Below are 23,082 nucleotides of genomic sequence, written 5' to 3' on the forward strand. Positions count from 1 at the left end.
GTACCTGTGTGCATAGGGCTGAATGTGTACCTGTGTGCATAGGACTGTATGTGTACCTGTGTGCATAGGGCTGTGTACCTCTGTGCATAGGGCTGAATGTGTACCTGTGTGCATAGGGCTGAATGTGTACTTGTGTGTATAGGGCTGAATGTGTACTTGTGTGTATAGGGTTGAATGTGTATATGTGTTTATAGGGCTGAATGTGTATATGTGTTTATAGGGCTGAATGTGTATATGTGTTTATAGGGCTGAATGTGTACCTGTGTGCATAGGGCTGAATGTGTATATGTGTGTATAGGGCTGAATGTGTATATGTGTGTATAGGGCTGAATGTGTATATGTGTTTATAGGGCTGAATGTGTATATGTGTTTATAGGGCTGCATGTGTATATGTGTTTATAGGGCTGAATGTGTACCTGTGTGCATAGGGCTGAATGTGTATATGTGTTTATAGGGCTGAATGTGTATATGTGTTTATAGGGCTGAATGTGTATATGTGTTTATAGGGCTGAATGTGTATATGTGTTTATAGGGCTGAATGTGTATATGTGTTTATAGGGCTGCATGTGTATATGTGTGTATAGGGCTGAATGTGTATATGTGTGTATAGGGCTGAATGTGTATGTGTGTGTATAGGGCTGCATGTGTATATGTGTGCATAGGGCTGAATGTGTATATGTGTTTATAGGGCTGAATGTGTATATGTGTGTATAGGGCTGAATGTGTATATGTGTGTATAGGGCTGAATGTGTATATGTGTGCATAGGGCTGAATGTGTATATGTGTGTATAGGGCTGAATGTGTATATGTGTGTATAGGGCTGAATGTGTATATGTGTGTATAGGGCTGAATGTGTATATGAGTTTATAGGGCTGCATGTGTATATGTGTGTATAGGGCTGAATGTGTATATGTGTGTATAGGGCTGAATGTGTATATGTGTGTATAGGGCTGAATGTGTATATGTGCATAGGGCTGCATTAGTACATGTGTGCATAGAATAAGGGGTAGTATGAGCTTGAGACACAAGCAATAAGTAGCATTATGTTACACAGATTAATTCTCAGCAGCACGTGTTGGGCAATCTGTTGGTTCAGGCTGTGTGAAGTTAATGTTAATGGTGACTTGGCACTGTCAAGGAACTGAAACTTCATGAGTAATGCTAAATTATAGTGAATTTTGTCCTGTGGTGTATTGCAGCTCTCTCTGGCAAACAAAGGGTTAACCTGCTGGCTTAGATGTAGGGAAGAGTTATATTGTCATTTATGACTGTTTCGTGCTGTGCTATTAAATCCTCTATCGTTTCATTGCTCTTCTCACTTTCATGCTCCAGCTCCCTCTATAAACCATTGATGGGATCACCCACAAAACTGTCCGGATCGCTTCTGTAGTGACATCACTCACCTGACTGGCGTCAAACTCACGGAACCCTCATTCATTTTAAAGACTGACATTTAGATCATGGGTGTCCAACTTTACATTTTTATAAGAAGGGCCACAGCGCATATCTTATAGAATTATTTTTTAGAAATTCTGTTAGTGGAATAAAAGTTATGTACATAGGTCAAGTAAACATATATTTGCAATATTTAATATTGAGTGGGCTAGTAACATTCTCTCTCCTGAGTAGTATTTTATTTCTATGATTGGTAAACTATATATATATATGTATATGTTTGTGTGTGTGTATGTGTGTATATGTGTATGTGTGTATGTATGTATATGTATAATATGTGTGTATGTATGTATATGCCTGTGTGTGTATGTCTATGTGTATATGTGTATGTGTCTATGTCTATGTGTATATGTGTATGTGTCTATGTCTATGTGTATATGTGTATGTCTATGTGTATGTATGTATATATATATATGTGTGTGTGTATATTTATATATGTGTGTGTATATATACAGTATATGTGTGTCTGTGTATATATATATATATGTGTGCGTGTGAATATATATGTGTATATATATATATGTGTGTGTGTGTATGTGTGCGTGTGAAGAATATATACGTGTATATATAATAGTGTGTGTGTGTATGTGTGCGTGTGAATATATATGTGTGTATATATATATATATATATATATATAATATATATTATATATATATATATATATATATATATATATATATATTCAAGGAAAGAGAAGGAGTAGGTCCCTTTAGGTTTAAATAGTTGAAGTTTGTTATCTTCAGGCTGATCTTGTATATGTTATCATGAGGTAAGCAGTCTGAAGTGTGCAATGGAGCATTAATGTACAGTATACATAAAGTAAACCTATAGTTTATAGGCACAAAAGAGACTGCTCTTGTTAGCACATAGAAAAAGAAATATCATTAAAACTTAGCCTTTAATAAGTTCACAAATAAGTAAAAAGACAACAGCAAAATAATAATAAATATTGTGCTGGCCTGCAGTGAGAGTTTTAAAAACACATCTCTGTTTAGTAACTAACGGCTAGATTACGAGTCTTACGTTAACATTAAAAAGCAGCGTTGAGAGGTCCCAACGCTGCTTTTTAACGCCCGCTGGTATCACGAGTCTTGAAATGACAGGCTCTCCACTCAATTGTCTGCGGCTGAACGCTGGGTTTCTTAAAACCCGTAATACCAGCGTTGTCTGTAGGTGAGCGGGTGAGGGAAAACTCCTCGTTAGCACCGCACCCCCTGTTTAACGCAAAACTCATAATATAGGTGTAAGTATTCATTGTTTACAGATTACTATGTTGCAAAATAATTGCAAGGGTTTTAGGAGGGGATTTATAACATTGGGAGCTAGTAATGCAATGCTCTAATAATTTAGACCCCTTAATAGGGGTAGCGTTATTAGCTGCATGTATAAGTGTATGCTATGTAATGTTGTGTGTGGTATCTGCATGTATAAGTGTGTATCTGTATGTATAAGTATATGCTATGTAGTGTGTGTGTATCTGCATATGTAAGTGTATGCTATGTAGTGTGGGTGTATCTGCATGTATAAGTGTGTATCTGCATGTATAAGTATATGCTATGTAGTGTGTGTGTGTATCTGCATGTATAAGTATATGCTATGTAGTGTGTGTGTATCTGCATATGTAAGTGTATGCTATGTAGTGTGTGTGTGTATCTGTATGTGTAAGTGTATGCTATGTAGTGTGTGTGTGTATCTGCATGTGTAAGTGTATACTATGTAGTGTGTGTGTATCTGCATGTATAAGTGTGTATCTGCATGTATAAGTATATGCAATGTAGTGTGTTTGTATCTGCATATGTAAGTGTATGCTATGTAGTGTGTGTGTGTATCTGCATGTGTAAGTGTATGCTATGTAGTGTGTGTGTGTATCTGCATGTATAAGTGTATACTATGTCGTGTGTGTGTATTTGCATGTATAAGTGTGTATCTGCATGTATAAGTATATGCTATGTAGTGTGTGTGTATCTGCATATATAAGTGTATGCTATGTAGTGTGTGTGTATCTGCATGTATAAGTGTATGCTATGTAGTGTGTGTGTGTATCTGCATGTATAAGTGTATGCTATGTAGTGTGTGTGTGTATCTGAATGTATAAGTGTATGCTATGTAGTGTGTGTGTGTATCTGCATGTATAAGTATATGCTATGTAGTGTGTGTGTATCTGCATGTGTAAGTGTATGCTATGTAGTGTGTGTGTATCTGCATGCATAAGTGTATGCTATGTAATGTGTGTGTGTGTATCTGCATGTGTAAGTGTATGCTATGTAATGTGTGTGTGTGTATCTGCATGTGTAAGTGTATACTATGTAGTGTGTGTGTGTATCTGCATGTGTAAGTGTATGCTATGTAGTGTGTGTGTGTGTATCTGCATGTATAAGTGTATACTATGTAGTGTGTGTGTGTATCTGCATGTATAAGTATATGCTATGTAGTGTGTGTGTATCTGCATATGTAAGTGTATGCTAATGTAGTGTGTGTGTGTATCTGTATGTGTTAGTGTATGCTATGTAGTGTGTGTGTGTATCTGCATGTGTAAGTGTATACTATGTAGTGTGTGTGTATCTGCATGTATAAGTGTGTATCTGCATGTATAAGTATATGCAATGTAGTGTGTTTGTATCTGCATATGTAAGTGTATGCTATGTAGTGTGTGTGTGTATCTGCATGTGTAAGTGTATGCTATGTAGTGTGTGTGTGTATCTGCATGTAAAAGTGTATACTATGTCGTGTGTGTGGTATTTGCATGTATAAGTGTGTATCTGCATGTATAAGTATATGCTATGTAGTGTGTGTGTATCTGCATATATAAGTGTATGCTATGTAGTGTGTGTGTGTATCTGCATGTATAAGTGTATGCTATGTAGTGTGTGTGTGTATCTGCATGTATAAGTGTATGCTATGTAGTGTGTGTGTGTATCTGAATGTATAAGTGTATGCTATGTAGTGTGTGTGGTGTATCTGAATGTATAAGTATATGCTCATGTAGTGTGTGTGTATCTGCATGTGTAAGTGTATGCTATGTAGTGTGTGTGTATCTGCATGCATAAGTGTATGCTATGTAATGTGTGTGGTGTATCTGCATGGTGTAAGTGTTATGCTATGTAATGTGTGTGTGTGTATCTGCATGTGTAAGTGTATACTATGTAGTGTGTGTGTGTATCTGCATGTGTAAGTGTATGCTATGTAGTGTGTGTGTGTGTATCTGCATGTATAAGTGTATACTATGTAGTGTGTGTGTGTATCTGCATGTATAAGTGTATACTATGTAGTGTGTGTGTGTATCTGCATGTATAAGTGTGTACTATGTAGTGTGTGTGTATCTGCATGTATAAGTGTATGCTATGAAGTGTGTGTGTATCTGCATGTATATAGTGTATGCTATGTAGTGTGTGTGTGTATCTGCATGTATAAGTGTTATACTATGTAGTGTGTGTGTATCTGCATGTATAAGTGTGTATCTGCATGTATAAGTATATGCTATGTAGTGTGTGTGTATCTGCATGTATAAGTGTATGCTATGTAGTGTGTGTGTGCATCTGCATGTGTAAGTGTATGCTATGTAGTGTATGTGTGTATCTGCATGTATAGTGTAATGCTATGTAGTGTGTGTGTGTATCTGCATGTATAAGTGTATGCTATGTAGTGTGTGTGTATCTGCATGTATAAGTGTATGCTATCTAGTGTGTGTGTGTATCTGCAGGTATAAGTATATGCTATGTAGTGTGTGTGTATCTAGCATGTGTAAGTGTATGCTATGTAGTGTGTGTGTGTATCTGCCATGTATAAGGTGTATACTATGTAGTGTGTGTGTGTGTGTATCTGCATGTGTAAGTGTATACTATGTAGTGTGTGTGTGTATCTGCATGTGTAAGTGTATGCTATGTAGTGTGTGTGTGTGTATCTGCATGTATATGTGTATGCTATGTAGTGTGTGTGTATCTGCATGTATAAGTGTATGCTATGTAGTGTGTGTGTGTATCTGCATGTGTAAGTGTATACTAGGTAGTGTCTGTGTGTGTATCTGCATGTGTACGTGTATACTATGTAGTGTGTGTGTGTATCTGCATGTGTAAGTGTATACTATGTAGTGTCTGTGTGTGTATCTGCATGTATAAGTGTATACTATGTAGTGTGTGTGTATCTGCATGTATAAGTGTATACTATGTAGTGTGTGTGTATCTGCATGTGTAAGTGTATGCTATGTAGTGTGTATGTATCTGCATGTATAAGTGTATACTATGTAGTGTGTGTGTATCTGCATGTATAAGTGTATACTATGTAGTGTGTGTGTATCTGCATGTGTAAGTGTATGCTATGTAGTGTGTGTGTGTATCTGCATGTATAAGTGTATACTATGTAGTGTGTGTGTGTATCTGCATGTGTAAGTGTATACTATGTAGTGTGTGTGTATCTGCATGTGTAAGTGTATGCTATGTAGTGTGTATGTATCTGCATGTATAAGTGTATACTATGTAGTGTGTGTGTATCTGCATGTATAAGTGTATACTATGTAGTGTGTGTGTATCTGCATGTGTAAGTGTATGCTATGTAGTGTGTGTGTGTATCTGCATGTATAAGTGTATGCTATGTAGTGTGTGTGTGTGTATCTGTATCTATAAGTCTATAAGTGTATGCTATGTAGTGTGTGTGTATCTGCATGTATAAGTGTATGCTATGTAGTGTGTGTGTGTGTATCTGCATGTGTAAGTGCATGCTCTGTAGTGTGCTACTGTGCATTTGTGCTGACTTTAAAGGCCAGAATTTAGAATATTAATGGGGAATGCAGAGAGCAGTTTTAAAGAATTTATTATTAAATGTCCAATTAAGATAAAAAATAATTTAGCAATGTCTTTGCAAGGCTAATTAAATACATAGCTCACATAGCCATACCCAGTGGTTTGAGCTTGTGTTTGATTTGCTGCCTAAGTGTATTAAAATAATGACTTGTTTAGAATTTAATTTATATTACTTTAATCTTATGATTTTCCCGCCCACCACTTTTCAATTTTTTTTGCCGTGGGGGGGGGGGGGTCCCTCTTTTGAAATTTTGAAATTTTTGGGAGGTATGTATGGGTATAGATTATACATTTTAGAAAATAGTAATCATATATATATATTTAAAACAATTTTCTTTTATGTGAAGAACATTAGAATGTAAAATATTCCTAATTCATGTCGGCTATAAGCGCACCTGGTTAAACGAGCTATAGATTTTTTGTTTGCGGGCTCCATTAAAACCTTTGGGGAGAAGAAGTTAGTGCAGTAACCATATACAAAGTCAAACAGTTAGTGCGTGTTGGCTTTTGGTTGAGTGCAAACATTTTAATTTAAACTTGTAATAAGCGCGATAATCCAAAATAGCCACCAAATAGCGTGCAATTTGTAATCTAGCACAGAATGTTTTTTTTTAAAAGCCGACAATCACATTTGCCATGTTGTGGTGGAATAAGGCAAAGGGCAGAATGCCGGTGGTAGAAAAACGCTGAGTTTAAAACTGCGTTGTGTTGCTTGTCTTTATCAGTAACTTGGTTTAACACAAAGGTAACAAAAGGCAAATGAAACGTGAAGTGAAGCTCTCTGTTGGTTGAGCAGAAACAGCTCTTCCAAATGAAAAATAGAAAAAAATATTACAATTTTTCTTTAAACAGAAAAACAACTATCTTGTAAATCTTGTCAGACGCACCACCTAACACTTTGAAAACCACTGGTCTACCGGATATAACCTTTGTTTTTGAAGCTCTATAATTCACTAATAAAGACAATGTCAGGTTCACTTAAATGCATCATGTGCCACAAACCACGGTAAAGACACACATTTGTAACCGTCTGTCCTGTCTCTTCTGTCTTCCAGATGAGAATCTCGCCATCATGTCTTAGGCAGGTGATCGTGCTTCTTGCAGCTGCCATAGGCTCTATCTCAGTGACTTCATCTAAAGGAGGAGAGGAGGGTAAGTAAAGCCGCTCGGCTCCGGGACGCTATTAACCCTCCTGTCTAACACAAATACATCACCTGGAAGTTACAATGTCAGGATTTAGATAGAGAGTACAATTCTGAGGCATGTTTGTGTTTTAAGCATTATATGTCAGCAATGTGGTAACAATGTTATACAGATAGTGCTGAAGACTCGTGCACACTCCTGACCATACCTCAGTATGTTCTCATGGAAAGGAGATAATTATAGAATTAGGTAAATTTGATTATAGAAGTAAATGGTGAAAAAAATGTATTGTGTTATCAAAGCATGACTTTTGCTTTCATGTCCCTTTAAAGGGATAGAAAATCATTATGTATCTTGTCATTGGCTCACTAGATGTGTTAAGCTAGCATCCAGTAGTGCATTGCTGCCCTGGAGCTGACTTAAACCATGGGTTTAATCCCTTAGCAGGGGTAAGCACACTAGTTATTATACAAGGCAATAGTGCAACTATAAAATGCTCTAACATAATAATCCCTTATTCAGTATTATATAGAAGTCAAAGACGGTGACGGTTATCTGAGACTTTGATATCCAGCTACTATTATCAGGCAAGTCAGAAAGATATCCCCAGCAGTAATGTTAACCTGTCACAATTAAACTACCGGGTATCAAATTGTTACTCTCAGCGCAGCACGTTCCCTTTAAAAAATATCAGCCGGTGTAATGTGCCCTATGTGATGAGGTGACAGAAACTCAGTCACTGTTTTATCCAAGTCAAATGAAAAAGGTAAGTTGTAAATTGTAAAAAATACACCAATGGGTGAAAGGTACCATCCCTGCAGGAGCACAGGCTGGCAAGTAGTGAAGCTGCCCACCTGTAACCACCACTTGTGATGTTGCATTGTTGCGGTTTAACATTGCACAAGAGATTTCTTGTGCAATGCTGCCCCCTGCTTCTCTGCAACCTATTATACTAGAGCAGGGAAATGTCAATCACTATGAAGGGTCAGTTTATGATACTTAAATATGTAGCAGCAGAATCACTCATGCCAACCTGCTCCACATAGCCCAAAAAGGCTCTGAATGTAGCTTCAGAAATCTAGCTCCAATCGTACTATTATTGTTTTATCTGCCCTTATTATAGGTATTAGAGGGTTTAAATAAAGCAGTAACTGCCACCTACCAGCAGGAACATAGACCTCCATAAAGAAAACTAGTCAGGCAGCAGATCTAGGAGCAGACTTGTACCAGATTAGGGTAGATAATATGGGCATCCTGTGGAACCAATTAGAAGTTTTACCACCTGCACCATTAAAACAAAAAAGAAAGTCGTTTGAACATGTGTGGCACCGGCACAAATACCTAATATGCTGAATTCTGATTGTACCATGAGGTGGGCAGCTGCTTGGTACCGAGTTCCATGCATTTCAGGGTTTACAGTCATTTAATCTCTGCATGTATCAAAGGGAAAATAAAACATCTTGAGATTTTGATAGCAAGTGTTTAGTTAAACATAATGAAACAGCTTTGCAGTATATTTTATTTATTTATGTTGCTCCCCTTTTTATGTAGCTTAGCTCTGAAAATTGAAGATTTTCTAATACTCAGAGCTGGAACTGCATACTGCAGGCTCAAGTCTAACCCTGCTACATGAAAGTCAATAATTGGCTTCAACAGATAACAACTGCAAAATAATTCACTTCTTGCTAATATAATGACTGTGGCTAGCCTTGCTTGCTCCAGAATCAAAGCCCGGGGATTGGACTTCTTCAAAATGAGGCAATTGGTGGTGGAGCTTGGCTATTAAAAAATAGTTGTTGCAAACAAGATGTTAATTTCTTTTAAATATGTTTAGACCTGACTGGTTTGTTATTCTGTAGCAACACAAAATAAATGTGTTATAACTACAAGCTGATTACTGTCCCTTTTATGGTACCGTAAAGAAAAAAGTGAGGTGCAATATGATTAGTTCTATTATTATATATAATCAGTAGAGTGGTAAAAAATGGAAAGGAACCCATGATTTACCAAATAAAACTTTTTTTTACAAAAAAAATGTAATTACATTTACATTAAAATAAAATAAATCGAAGTATTGGGTTTGGTAAACGGCAGGGATAAGATAAGGAAGCTTTGAGTGTATGTAAAATAAGGGACAGTTGTTTTCCCTGCAAGCTCAGCCTATTTAAATGGGTTTGTGGTTTTTAAAGAGCAAAAAACAGCTATTTCATATACAAAAATAATCTTAAAGGAATGATTGCCCATCATTTTTATCATCTGCTGTTGGAAACACATGAAGGAGAAAACAGTTTGACACTGTCTCTTTTACCTATGGACAGTGTATGTCTTATATGATTCTTTTACTTACTAGAAACTATTACCAGGTAACTCAAAGATGTTTGTAGAGAGTAGTCATTATACCAAACATACCTCATGACATTAAATAGAAACAAAAAATAGCAATGCTATCTTAATTGGACAAAATGTTAAAAACATTAATGTGTATATCACTGACTATAATCTTGTACAAGATATGCCTTGATACTGATGATTACTAATATAAGTTATTTACAGGGGTCGAATATGGGAGAATTGGAAGCAGCATAACATTAATGTGCAGCAATGACAATAACAGGTAATATTCAGTATAAAAGTTATTTAAAAAAAATCTGATTCCGCTGGATTATAGTGATTCTCTCAGGATACGTAGATGACAGCAGAACACATAGTGATTCTCTGGGGATACATAAATGATAGCAGAACACATAGTGATTCTCTGGGGATACGTAGATGACAGCAGAACACATAGTGATTCTCTGGGTATATGTAAATGATAGCAGAACACATAGTGATTCTCTGGGTATATGTAAATGACAGCAGAACACATAGTGATTCTCTGGGGATACGTAAATGACAGCAGAACACATAGTGATTTTCTGGGTATATGTAAATGATAGCAGAAAACATAGTGATTCTCTGGGAAAACGTAAATGACTGCAGAAAACATAGTGACTATCTGGGGATACGTAAATGATAGCAGAAAAACATAGTGATTCTCTGGGGAAAACGTAAATGACTGCAGTGATTTATCTGGGGATACGTAGATGACAGCAGAAAGCATAGTGCTAGATTCTATATAAGTTGCTGTGGATAGTGAGACCCTCAGCTTAGAGAAAGCCTTAACGCTGTCAGTAGTCGCCATTGGTGTCGCCAGGAGGGCATTAGTCCCCTCAGACAGAACTCGACAAACCCAGGAGCCAGGGAGCCACTGGCTCCTAGAATTTTTACCTTGGCTCCTAACTATTTGGGTGATTCTCCCTATATCTATATACAAATACCACTGTCTAGCTCCTAAAAGTATGTCTGGCTCCGAAATATTCTTACAAGCTCCTAAATTTTGAACCGATTTGTCGACCACTGCCCTCAGACAAATTTCTGGCCACCCATGTACCTCCCCAATTCTGATCGGCCCTTATTTTCCCACCACAATTTTTACCCAGGTTTACCAACAACTCCCTCCATGGAACGCCTCAATCCTGCCCGCAGTCCACAGCCCCTAAACATTGGTGGGCCTGGTAGTGTCAGGTCAGCCATCCCCCTGGGAAGGTACAACATTTTAATGGCTTTAGCACTGAAATCAAGTAACATAGCATCTCAATAGCTACTCACAAAGATGCTTTGTCCATATTACGAGGCCCCTCAAAGATTATATTAAGGCAATTGTTCCTTAGGAACTGTGTATCTCCTTTAGGAGTGTTCAGTTATACAAAGGATAGGCACTTACTTTACAGTATAGATAATATTTTCTCTCTATACTGATGAGTTTTTTTTAAGAATTACTGTAGCTATGCTACCAACAATTTTTTTTAAATTAACTTTTGTGCTTCAAATTATTATTTTTTGTGTAAATTAAATGACCCAAATCTGAATAAAATCCAATTTAATTCCGTGTTGTAACACTACAAAATTCTTATGCAAGGCATTGTAAATAGACTCATCTAGACACCATTGGGGAAGATTTAAACCAAATAGAAATACATAATAGAGCTAGTTTAACCTATTTATTGCCCACAAGCTCTTTGATATGAAAGTTTCAGAAATGTATCTCTTGCCTTACTGGTAAAAACTTGGATCTGCCCATCAGTGTTTGTTAACACAAGCTTGTTATTTTTTATGCAGCTCAGTGGCAGAATGGAGATTCAACGGAACACCATATATTCCATGGGGCTTCTACACTAAGCTTGGGCATCTGGAGTTGACCAGCCTGCACACATCAGCCATGGGCAACTACAGCTGTTATAACCAGTTTGGGGAACTGTTAAGTTCTGTGCTCCTTAAAGTGGGATGTGAGTCTTGATTTCTATGCACACTCTTTGGTTTATGGTTAAAAGTGATATCTGCAATCATTTGTTCAGTTAAATCACAATCTGTGTTACAGCCTTCTTGAAACGCTTTGTGGTTGTTGTAAAATGCCCGATCTCGCTGCTAAATTGCTTTATAAAAGATTTTATGTAGCAGTTGGGTTGTATAAAGTTTCTAGGTGTCACAAAATTGCTCATTTTCTATGAGATCTTATTTTAGGAAAGTTAAAGGGATATTAAAATCAAAATTAAAGTAATATTGTAGTCAAAAATTATAATACAATATTTTAATAAAGAATAATGTATATATAAAATGTGCCATCAACGTGTTAAATATTTTGAAGGCTAAATTACTTAAAAATGAGAATAAAGTTTCCTCCTTTTGCCTTCCTGATAGTAGGTTTTTAGTACATACATAATTTCCATTCCCCAAACAGCGAGCTGTTTTCCCTACAGTTCCTAGTTAGATATAACAGCTGATGACATCACATGCTGCTTGTGAAGAGAATCTTTGCAGGAACAGTATATTCCTAGTTGAATGTAAGTGAAGGAATTTAAATAATAAAGAAATTAATGAGTTAGTGTAGGTCCCCTGCCCCCCTTAGCAACTGTTGCTGTACCGTTATTATAACTTGCTGTACAGACTGCCAAATTAATTAATTAAATCTGGACCTACAGAGACACCGTGCAGCTGAAATTTACACCCCAACACTGCTCTGAGAACTTTACTCTACAAGCAGCCTGTGATTTCGGCTGTTATTAGATACCCAACTGGGAACTCTAGGAAAACAGCTCATTGTGTGGGTGAATGGAAATTACGCACATACTAAAAACCTGCAATTAGAAGGGCAAAAGCAGAAAATGTATTCTCATTTTTAAGTAATTTAGCTTAAAAAGTATTTTAATACATGTCAGTTAAAAGCAACATTCCTTTTTTTAAAAAAAAAATCTATGCCTTAGTATATAACAGTAAGTATGCATTGCACAATATCTGGAATACAGAAATAAAATTTGCATTGTTTTGTAATCCATGGACAGATCCCTTGAAGAGCCTGTGAAGTATTGTTTACTTTGCCATTTTTGATGTGGCCAGTTAGGGACATATATTAATGATCTCCTGCATTTATCAAGCGATCAGTGTATTGCATGTCGTACTCCGCCTTCTCTGCTGCAGTGGACAAAAAAACATTTTTTTAGAGTTAAATTCCAGGAAAAGTGATCAGCATTATATATTTTTGTTTTTTACTTGTTGCTATGTTTTTTTTTTAGACATGTTATGCTTGTGCATAGCATTATCTGTTGCATAGACTAACACCAGGTACATATAAATGGTACCAATCTCAAAGTAATACTAAGTAGCTCCCTTCTTTCCACCCTCATTCCTTCTTCTCTTCCTTCCCACCCTCATTCCTTCTTTTGTTCCATCTCACCCTAATTCCTTCTTTTGTTCCATCCCACCTTTGTTCCTTCTTTTGTTCCATCCCACCCTTGTTCCTTCTTTTGTTCCATCCCCACCTCATTTCTTCTTTTGTTGTATCCCTACCTCATTCCTTCTTTTGTTCCCACCATCATTCCTTCTTTTGTTCCATCCAACCCTTGTTCCTTCTTTTGTTCCATCCCCCTGCCTCATTCCTTCTTTTGTTCTATCCCTACCTCATTCTTTCTTTGTTCCCACCATCATTCCTTCTTTTGTTCCATCCCTATCTCATTTATTTTTTTGTTCTATCCTACCTCATTCCTTCTTTTGTTCCATCCCACCATCATTCCTTCTTTTGTTCCATCTCACCATAATTCCTTATTTTGTTCCACCCCTAACTCATGCCTTCTTTTGTTCCATCCACCCTCATTCCTTTCTTTCTTCTATCCCACTCTTATTGCTTCTTTCTTCCATCCAACCATCATTCCTTCTTTTGTTTCCACCATAATTCCCTCTTTTCTTCCATCCCAACCTCATTCCTTCTTTTGGTTCCATCTATACCTCATTCCTTCTTTTGTTCAATCCCACCATAATTCCATATTTTTGTTCCATCCCACAATCATTCCTTCTTTTGTTTCACCCTACCTCATTTCTTCTTTTGTTCCATCGCTACCCTCATTCCTTCATTTGTTCTATCCCTACCTCAGTCCTTCTTTCGTTCCACCCCACAATCATTACTTCTTTTGTTCTCACCATCATTCCTTCTTTTGTCCCATTCCTACTTCATTCCTTCTTTTGTTCTATCCCTATCTCATTCCTTCTTTTGTTCCATCCCACCGTCATTCCTTCTTTTGTTCCATCCCTACCTCATTCCTTCTTTTGTTCTAACCCTACCTCATTGCTTATTTTGTTCCATCCTACCATCATTCCTTCTTTTGTTCCATCCCTACCTCATTCCTTATTTTGTTCCATCCCTACCTCATTCCTTCTTTTGTTCCATCACTACCTCATTCCTTCTTTTGTTCTATCCCTACTTCATTCCTTCTTTTGTTCCACCCCACCATCATTACTTCTTTTGTTCTCATCGTCATTCCTTCTTTTTTACCATCCCTACCTCATTCCTTCTTTTGTTCTATCCCTACCTCATTCCTTCTTTTGTTCCATCCCTACCTCATTCCTTCTTTTGTTCTATCCCTACCTCATTGCTTCTTTTGTTCCATCCCACCATCATTCCTTGTTTTGTTCCATCCCTACCTAATTCCTTATTTTGTTCCATCCCTGTCTCATTCCTTCTTTTGTTCCATCCCACCATCATTCCTTCTTTTGTTCCATCCCACCCTTGTTTCTTCTTTTGTTCCATCCCAACCTCATTATTTTGTTCCTTTCCACCCTCATTCCTTCTTTTGTTACATCCCAATCTCATTCTTTCTTTTGTTCCATCTCACCCTTGTTCCTTCTTTCTTCCATCCCACCCTTGTTCATATTTTCTTCCATTTTCCAGCTTCATTCCTTCTTTTGTTTCCACCATCATTCCCCCCCTTTTCTTCCATCCCTACCTCATTTCTTCATTAGTTCCATCCCTACCCTCATTCCTTCTTTTGTCTATCCCTACCTCATTCCTTCTTTTGTTTCCATCCCACCATCATTCCTTTTTTTGTTCCATCCATAATCATTCCTTCTTGTGTTCCATCCCTACCTCAATCCTTCTTTGTTCTATCCCTAACTCATTTCCTCTTTTGTTTCACTCCAACCATGATTCCTTCTTTTGTTCCATCTGGACCCTTGCTCCTTCTTTTTGTTCAAATCCCACCTTCATTCCTTCATTTGTTCTATCCAACCTCATTCCTTCTGTTTGTTCCTTCCCACCCTCATTCCTTCTTTTGTTCCATCACAACCTTCATTCTTTCTTTTCTTCCATCCCAACCTCATTCCATCTTTTGATCCTCCCCACCCTCATTCCTTCTTTTGTTCCATCCAACGTCATTCCTACTTTTGTTGCATCCTAACCACATTCCTTCTTTTGTATCCATCACTACATCATTCCTTCTTTTGGTTCTATCCCTACTTCATTCCTTCTTTTGTTCCACCCCCACCATCATTACTTCTTTTGTTCTCATCGTCATTCCTTCTTTTTTACCATTCCTCCCTCATTCCTTCTTTTGTTCTATCCCTACCTCATTCCTTCTTTTGTTCCATCCCTACCTCATTCCTTCTTTGTGTCTATCCCTACCTCATTGCTTTCTTTTGTTCCATCCCACCATCATTCCTTGTTTTGTTCCATCCCTACCTAATTCCTTATTTGTTCCCATCCCTGTCTCATTCCTTCTTTTGTTCCATCCCACCATCATTCCTTCTTTGTTCCATCCCACCCTTGTTTCTTCTTTGTTCCATCCCAACCTCAGTTATTTTGTTCCTTTCCACCCTCATTCCTTCTTTTGTTACATCCCAATCTCATTCTTTCTTTTGTTCCATCTCACCCATGTTCCTTCTTTTCTTCCATCCCACCCTTGTTCCTTCTTTTCTTCCATTTCCAGCATCATTCCTTCTTTTGTTTCCACCATCATTCCCCCTTTTCTTCCATCCCTACCTCATTTCTTCATTTTGTTCCATCCCTACCTCATTCCTTCTTTTGTTCTATCCCTACCTCATTTCCTTCTTTTGTTCCATCCCACCATCATTCTTTTTTTGTTCCATCCCATAATCAGTCCTTCTTTTGTTCCATCCCTACCTCAATCCTTCTTTTGTTCTATCCCTACCCTCATTTCCTTCTTTGTTTCATCTCCAACCATGATTCCTTCTTTTGTTCCATCTGACCCTTGCTCCTTCTTTTGTTCAATCCCACCTTCATTCCTTCATTTGTTCTACTTCCAACCTCATCCTTCTTTTGTTCCTTCCCACCCTCATTCCTTCTTTATGTCCATCACAACCTACATTCTTTCTTTTCTTCCATCCCAACCTCATTCCATCTTTTGATCCTCCCCACCCCTCATTCCTTCTTTTGTTCCATCCCAACGTCATTCCTACTTTTGTTGCATCCTAACCACATCCTTCTTTTGTTCCATCCTATCCTCATCCCTTTTCCCCTTTCCCTTTGAGCCCTGTTTCCTTTGTCTCTTCCTTTCCACCCTCATTTTGTTCCTTCCACCTAATTCCTTCTTTTCTTATTTCCCACCCTCAAATCTTTGTTCCCATTCTTTCTTTCTTTTTGTTTCTTCCCACACTTATTCCTCTTCTACTGAATTTCCTTTTCAGCCTATTTCCTTCTTTTGTTCCCATACTTTTTTTTCTACCTTTCCGCTCTCATTCCTTTGTCTGTTTCCTCCTTCCTTCCCACTCTCATTCCTTCTTTTGTTCCTTCCCACTTCCATTATCTAAATGTGGCACAATCTTTTTAATTGCACCTTTCTGAGGAACAAGCTCCAGAGCATGTGCATGAATTCACAGAATATATGTATATATGCATTTTGTGATTGGCTGATGGCTGTCACATGATGCAGTTAAAAGGATAATATAACAAACTTTAATTGTAATTTGTCAGAAAAAGAACTACCACTTTGCAGGGGTTGCACAGGGTGGAAATGTCTCTTATTGAAATTAACGGAGCTTGCTGAAAAAAAGACACTTTGCTGTGTAGGGCAACGTTATCAGTGAGCAGGGGGCGCTTTAAAAATTAAATTCTGCAGGAAAATATAAATCTCATTACGCTGCTTTCTGTGTATAGAATCATGTCATGGTAACTGTAAGTAAACATTACATAAGCTACAGATAATATTATAGATATTTGAAATTTCATTTTGTAGCTAAAAATCCAATGTGAGGATGGTCTTGACTGGGTGAGACACCCCCTCTTTCTTCCTAATTACAATGCATCCAGGTTGAGAACAAAGAAGGAAACATTCTTATAGAATTCCAGCCAGGGAAAGGAAGAAGTACTGGCGAGCATTCTAATGGAATTCCATCAGGGAAAGATAAGTACTGGTGAGCATTCTAATGGAATTCCACCAGGAAATAGAATTACTGGTGAGCATTCTTATAGAATTTCACGGAGGGACAAGAAAAGTACTGGCGAGCATTCTAATGGAATTCCATCAGGGAAAGGATAAGTACTGGTGAGAATTCTAATTGGAATTCCACCAGGAAATAGAAGTACTGTGAGCATTCTTATAGGAATTCCACCAGGAAATAGAAGTACTGGTGAGCATTTCTTATAGAAATTCACCAGGGAAATAAAAGTACTGGCCAGCATTCTAATGGAATCCCATCAGGGAAAGAGAAGTACCTGGTGAGCATTCTTATGGAATTCCACCAGGGAAAGAGAAGCAATGGTGAGCATTCTTATAGAAATCACCAGGGAGATAGAAGTACTAGGGTGAGCATTCTTATAGATTCCACAGGGAAAAGAGAAGTACTGGTGAGCATTCTTATAGAATTCCACCAGGGAAATAGAAGTACTGGTGAGGGCATCTTATAGAAATTCACCAGGGAAATAAAAGTACTGGCAAGCATTCTAATGGAATTCCATCAGGGAAAGAAAAGTACTGGTGAGCATTCTTATGGAATTCCACCAGGGAAAGAGAAGCACTGGTGAGTATTCTTATAGGAAATCCACCAGGGAGATAGAAGTACTGGTAGAGCATTCTATATAGATTCAACCAGGGAAAGAGAAGTACTAGTGAGCATTCATATAGAATTCCACCAGGGAAAGAGAAGTACTGGTGAGCATTCTTATAGAATTCCACCATGGGAAAGAGAAGTACTCGTGAGCATTCTTATAGAATTCCACCAGGGAAAGAGAAGTACTGGTGAGCATTCTTATAGAATTCAACCAGGGGAGAAAGAGAAGTACTGGTGAGGCATTCTTATAGAATTCCACCAGAGAAAGAGAAGTGCTGGTGAACATTCTTATAGAACTCCACCAGGGAAAGAGAAGTATTCGTGAGCATTCTTATAGAATTCCACTCAGAGAGAGTATGTACTGGTGAGCATTCTTATAGAATTCCACCAGGGAAAGAGAAGTACTGGTGAGCATTCTTATAGAATTCCACCAGGGAAAGAGAAGTACTGGTGTGAGCATTCTTATAGAATTCCACCAGGGGAGATAGAAGTACTGTGAAGCATTCTTATAGAATTCCATCAGGGAGATAGAAGTACTCGGTGAGCATTCTTATAGAATTCCACCAGGGAAGAGAGGAAAGTACTGGTGAGCATTCTTATAGAATTCCACCAGGGAGCAGGGCCGCCATCAGGGGGTGACAGGGGTGACTCCTGTCAGGGGCCCAATGGGCCAGGGGGGCCCCATGAGGCAAGAACTAAAAAAAAAAAATTTTTTTTTTTTTTTTTTTTTTTTTTTTTTTTTTTTTTAAATTTTGGCAGCCACCATTGTGTTACTACAGCAGAGTGCTAATTGAGCATGGGAAATGTTATTACAAGGAGGTAAAGTATTAGCATTTGAGAGGATTTCTGAGTGTTGCACTATACCACTATGCACGATTGTGAGGACAGACTTGGACACTTTGTTTGTACAGTGTGTACCTGAGTCAGACGGCTGATCACTTTCATTTGCAGAGGGAGGTAGGACTTATTTAGCAAAAGTTTTTTATTCTTTGTGCAATTTGGATTGTAACTTCAGTGTGGTAAATAGTTGTAATGGTGGGGCCAGGGGGTCCATAAAAACACCTTTTTTTAGCAGCAGTGTATTTATGATTTATTTGACAATGCTGTTAGAAATTCTATATTTAAAATCATGCAGAAATGTTTCCTCCTCAATACACAAATGGTAGATGCCCTTTTGGCAGATATGCAAGGACTTTCCAGTATGCAACGAGGCATTTATCTAAGATTTTTACTTCTGCATAAAATGTTGATACTCTCAGACTAAGATTGCTCAGTGTTTGAAATGAGGAAAGGTTAACTTAAAACTGTTGAGTTTTACTCTACAGCTGACTTAATTTTGAAATACATACCAACAAGCCTAAATCCTGCATTTAACCAGTTCTAATGGTATGAGTACTACAGCTTAAGTTAGTGGTTCCAAGACCATATAGAGTACAGGTGACAGATGGGAACATTTGTACACTATATTTGAAGTGGTGCTCTTGGGTTGGGGAAAATGGGGAAAAATCAAAACACACATATGTCAACCTTTTAAAGAACGTTTCTTTATCTAGCGAGTCTTCCAAGATCATTAATGTACAATTTTGAATCACAGAATTATTTTTTGTTTGCACATTTACAATATATGATTCTTTAAAAAGTGATCTCTTAATTTCTGCAATTTTTTATCATGCATGTCACACACTGTTTATTTAGGGGATGCAAAGGTGCATACATGTTTCCTCCTGTGGGTGTCTGTGTTTATGTCTTTGTGCTTTAGTTTGTGTCTCGATTTGAGTGTGTATGGTATTTTTTACTGTGGGTCTCTCTGTGAGGGTGGGTGTGTATGTCTTTGTGCATTTTCTGTAGATGTCTGTGAGGGTTGTGTGCATATGTCCTTTGAGCATTTTCTATGGGTGTCTCTGTGAGGGTTGTGTGTATGGTTTGTATTTGTGTATTTTCTCTGGATGCCTCTGTGAGGGTGGGTGTGTATGTCTGTGTTTTTCTGTGGATGTCTCTGTGAGGGTGTGTGTGTGTATGTATGTATGTCTGTGTTTTCTGTGGATGTCTCTGTGAGGGTGTTGTGTTTTCTGTGGGTGTCTCTGTGAGGTGTGTGTGTATGTCTTGTGTGTGTTTTCTGTGGTTGTCCAGTGAGGGTGTGTGTATGTATGTCTTTCTGTGTTTTATGTGGTTGTCTCTCTGCATGTGTATGTCTTTGTGGTTTTCTTGTGGGTGTCTCTGGTGTGTGTTTGTATGTCTCTGTGTGTTTTCTGAGGCTGTCACTGTCGGTGTTTCTTGGGTGTATGTGCAAGTTTGAGTTTGAGTTTGTGTGTGTGTGTTTCCATTGTCTGTTCCTTTAGGACATTTTGACCTTACTACTGATTATTCACATCTTTCTACAGACTTTGAGACTAACAAGACCTTTCCGGAAGTCACCAATCCACCATTTAACCTTTAAATTAGTTGTTTAGGCAATTCAGGGGCCCTTCCTTGTCAGCCACTGCATGCTGTTGGCATCATTTAGTGTGGGGCAACTTACTTTACAAAAAGATAATGAGAACTCCATATTTTGTTTTCTAAATCTCCTTTTTTTTTTTACAAAACTGTAGTTTACCTCATTACTTGTCAGGTCAATGTAAACAAGTGCTGAGTGTCTGTTTGGGTGTCTGTGTCTGAGTGTGTTTCTTTGTGTGTCTGCTAGAGTGTCTATATGTGAATCCTTATGTGTGAGTGTGTGTGTGTTTGTTTCAGTGTAATGAGTGTGTCTGTGTGTGTGTATGTTACTACCCTTTACAACATTTCCAAGTTTAAATAGGACACTAAAGAATAAAGTGCATATACGTTTTAGTCACTTGGTCAAAAATTGCACATGTCAACAGCAGGGGGGGGGGGGGCCCTGATCAATGGTGTAAGTCAGGGGACCCCAAAATTTCTAGTGGCGGCCCTGCCAGGGAGATAGAAGTACTGGTGAGCATTCTTATAGAATTCCACCAGGGGAGATAGAAGTACTGGTGAGCATTTCTTATAGAATTCCACCAGGGAGATAGAAATTACTGGTGAGACATTCTTATAGAATTCCACCAGGGAGATAGAAGTACTGTGGAGCATTCTTATAGAATTCCACCACGGAAAGAGAAGTACTGTGAGCATTCTTAAGTAATCTCGCTAATCGGCTCCTAAGTTCTTTTATATTGTCTAATTATTATGCATTTACTGACATTCTATTTAGTGGTCCTTTAACTTCATATATGTTTAGAAAACAGTTACTTTACAGCGTAATGTCTCTCACTTATTGTTCTCTGCCAAGGTCAGTGTCAAGTGAGCCTTTTCATGTGTAATTATTTAAGAAGAGACCCTTTTTGTGTTTTATAAATATTTGGATAGAAACCTGGAGACTGATAAAAACCAGGGACCTTCTGCAGATTTTGGTTTTACATATTATCTCTGGGAATTTCCGCATCGCTTATTTAAGTGCGGACACATTACTGAGACGGACAGTAGATTGTGTGGTCTACAAAACGTTATGGAGACAATACAAAGTAATATCTGCAGCATCGACTATAAAATGAACTAACGAGAGGCAGAATACTAACCTACACTTTGTGCTCATACTTTCTTTTAACCCCTTGGTTGCCAGAAAGCATTTGCTGTATAAACTTCTGGTTGTCAATGGGCAGTAAACTAAAAGTTTCTATCAAGCATATGAAAGAGCACAAGATAATCATGTTAACCTTCCTTAATATAAAACATTTTTAAGTTAAAAGGACAGTAACGTCAAGATTAAATGTTCATGATTCAGATAGGGGAATTTGATACAACTTTCCAATTTACTTCTAGTAACTGTTCTCTTGGTATCATTTGTTGAAGAGTAAAGCTAGGTAAACTTGTAGGAACTCAGGAGTGTGAGCATGTCATTAGCATCCATTCAGCAGCAGTGCTTGCAACTATTTATAGCATTACTGTGAACATTGTTGCAAGATTGGCCAAAGACACGTGCACGCTCCTCTGCTCACACTAGGATTACTTTTTAATAAAGGATACAAAGAGAACTGAGCAAAATTGATGATAGATGTAAATTGGAAATGTGTGTTTAAAATTGTAAGCTCTATCCAATCCATTTAAAGGGACAGTTTACACCAGAATGTTTATTGTTTAAAAATATAGCTTATCCCTTTATTACCCCATTCCCCAGTTTTGCATAACCAACACAGTTTAATTAATATTTTGTGTTACCTCTGTGATTGCCTTGTATCTACGCCTCTGCAGACTGACCCCATTATCTCAGTGCTTTTGACAGACATACAGTTTAACCAATCAGTGCAGGCTCCTAAATAACTCCACGGGAGTGAGCACAATGTTACCTATATGACACACATGAACTAGTACTGTCTAACTGTGAAAAACTTTAAAAATGCCCTGAGCTTAAGAGGCTTTTTTTCAACGGTTTTTAGAAATCAGTTTGAGCCTACCTAGGTTTAGCTTTTCAAAAATGCCACCAAGGGAAAGTTGGTTTAAAATTGCATTGCCCTATCTGAGCTGATGACTACACTGTCCCTTTTAGTTTAATTTTAAATGTACTTTCCTTTTAAGGCTTGCAACTGAAGCTTTGAAACCTGATTATTGAAGCTACTATGAAATGCCATGTTATGCACAGCGGGTCATTTGCTCACTGTTCATCAAGGCCACGGTCACAACTTTGTTACATTGAGTGACATAACTCCATAAGCAATAAAATAAAAAGTGTTTTTTTTTTGTGTCTGCAGCCAATCTGTTTAACCAATAAATGGCAACAAACACGATTAATGTCCTTTGAAGGGGAATATTTGTTATTTCCGTGGGTTAAATCTACTTATCTGTGCTGGACTGATGAACCATTATTTATTTTGATTTCAGATCCCCAGGGGTTCGTCTGTCTCTTGCGAGCGTCGGATTATGAAAAACTTTTACTGCTATTGGAAATCGGAGCGTGGAGACAATGCTTCCGACAAGATACATTGCAATCCTATAGGTGAGGCGCTTATCTCTGTTTGTTATCCAGAAACCAATATCTGGTAGCAGTCATGTTATTCATTGTCTACCAAAGTCCTTCTACTTTATTTATTCAATGGTCAGTTCTTTAATCCAGTGTTTTTCACTCCAAATAACTGATTTGTGTCACTATGCTTCAAAGTGTTTTATTTTAGTTCATTTGCAAGGCACCATCATATCCCACAATGCACCCTACTTATCTTTTAGCTGGATTAAAAGTCTGTGTGTTCGTCTTTTAACTCTGAAAATAGCAACACAGCCATTACGAGTCTTGATTTGAACAGTGAATAAATTGAGAGCTGCTTACAT

The 23,082-nt window shown here is 37.8% G+C and overlaps 1 protein-coding gene across 1 annotated transcript in view; it reads left to right on the forward strand.

Moving 5' to 3' along the window:
* Nucleotides 1-23,082, forward strand: part of IL11RA (interleukin 11 receptor subunit alpha) — a 218,634-nt gene that overhangs the window by 62,631 nt on the left and 132,921 nt on the right. The window contains 6 exon segments of the mRNA XM_053700985.1: nt 7,308-7,404; nt 9,949-10,009; nt 11,554-11,720; nt 22,639-22,682; nt 22,684-22,707; nt 22,709-22,745. Coding sequence (XP_053556960.1) covers nt 7,308-7,404; nt 9,949-10,009; nt 11,554-11,720; nt 22,639-22,682; nt 22,684-22,707; nt 22,709-22,745 — 430 coding nt within the window.

Source organism: Bombina bombina, chromosome 2 (assembly GCF_027579735.1).
Source record: "Bombina bombina isolate aBomBom1 chromosome 2, aBomBom1.pri, whole genome shotgun sequence".
Classification (NCBI taxonomy): domain Eukaryota; kingdom Metazoa; phylum Chordata; class Amphibia; order Anura; family Bombinatoridae; genus Bombina; species Bombina bombina.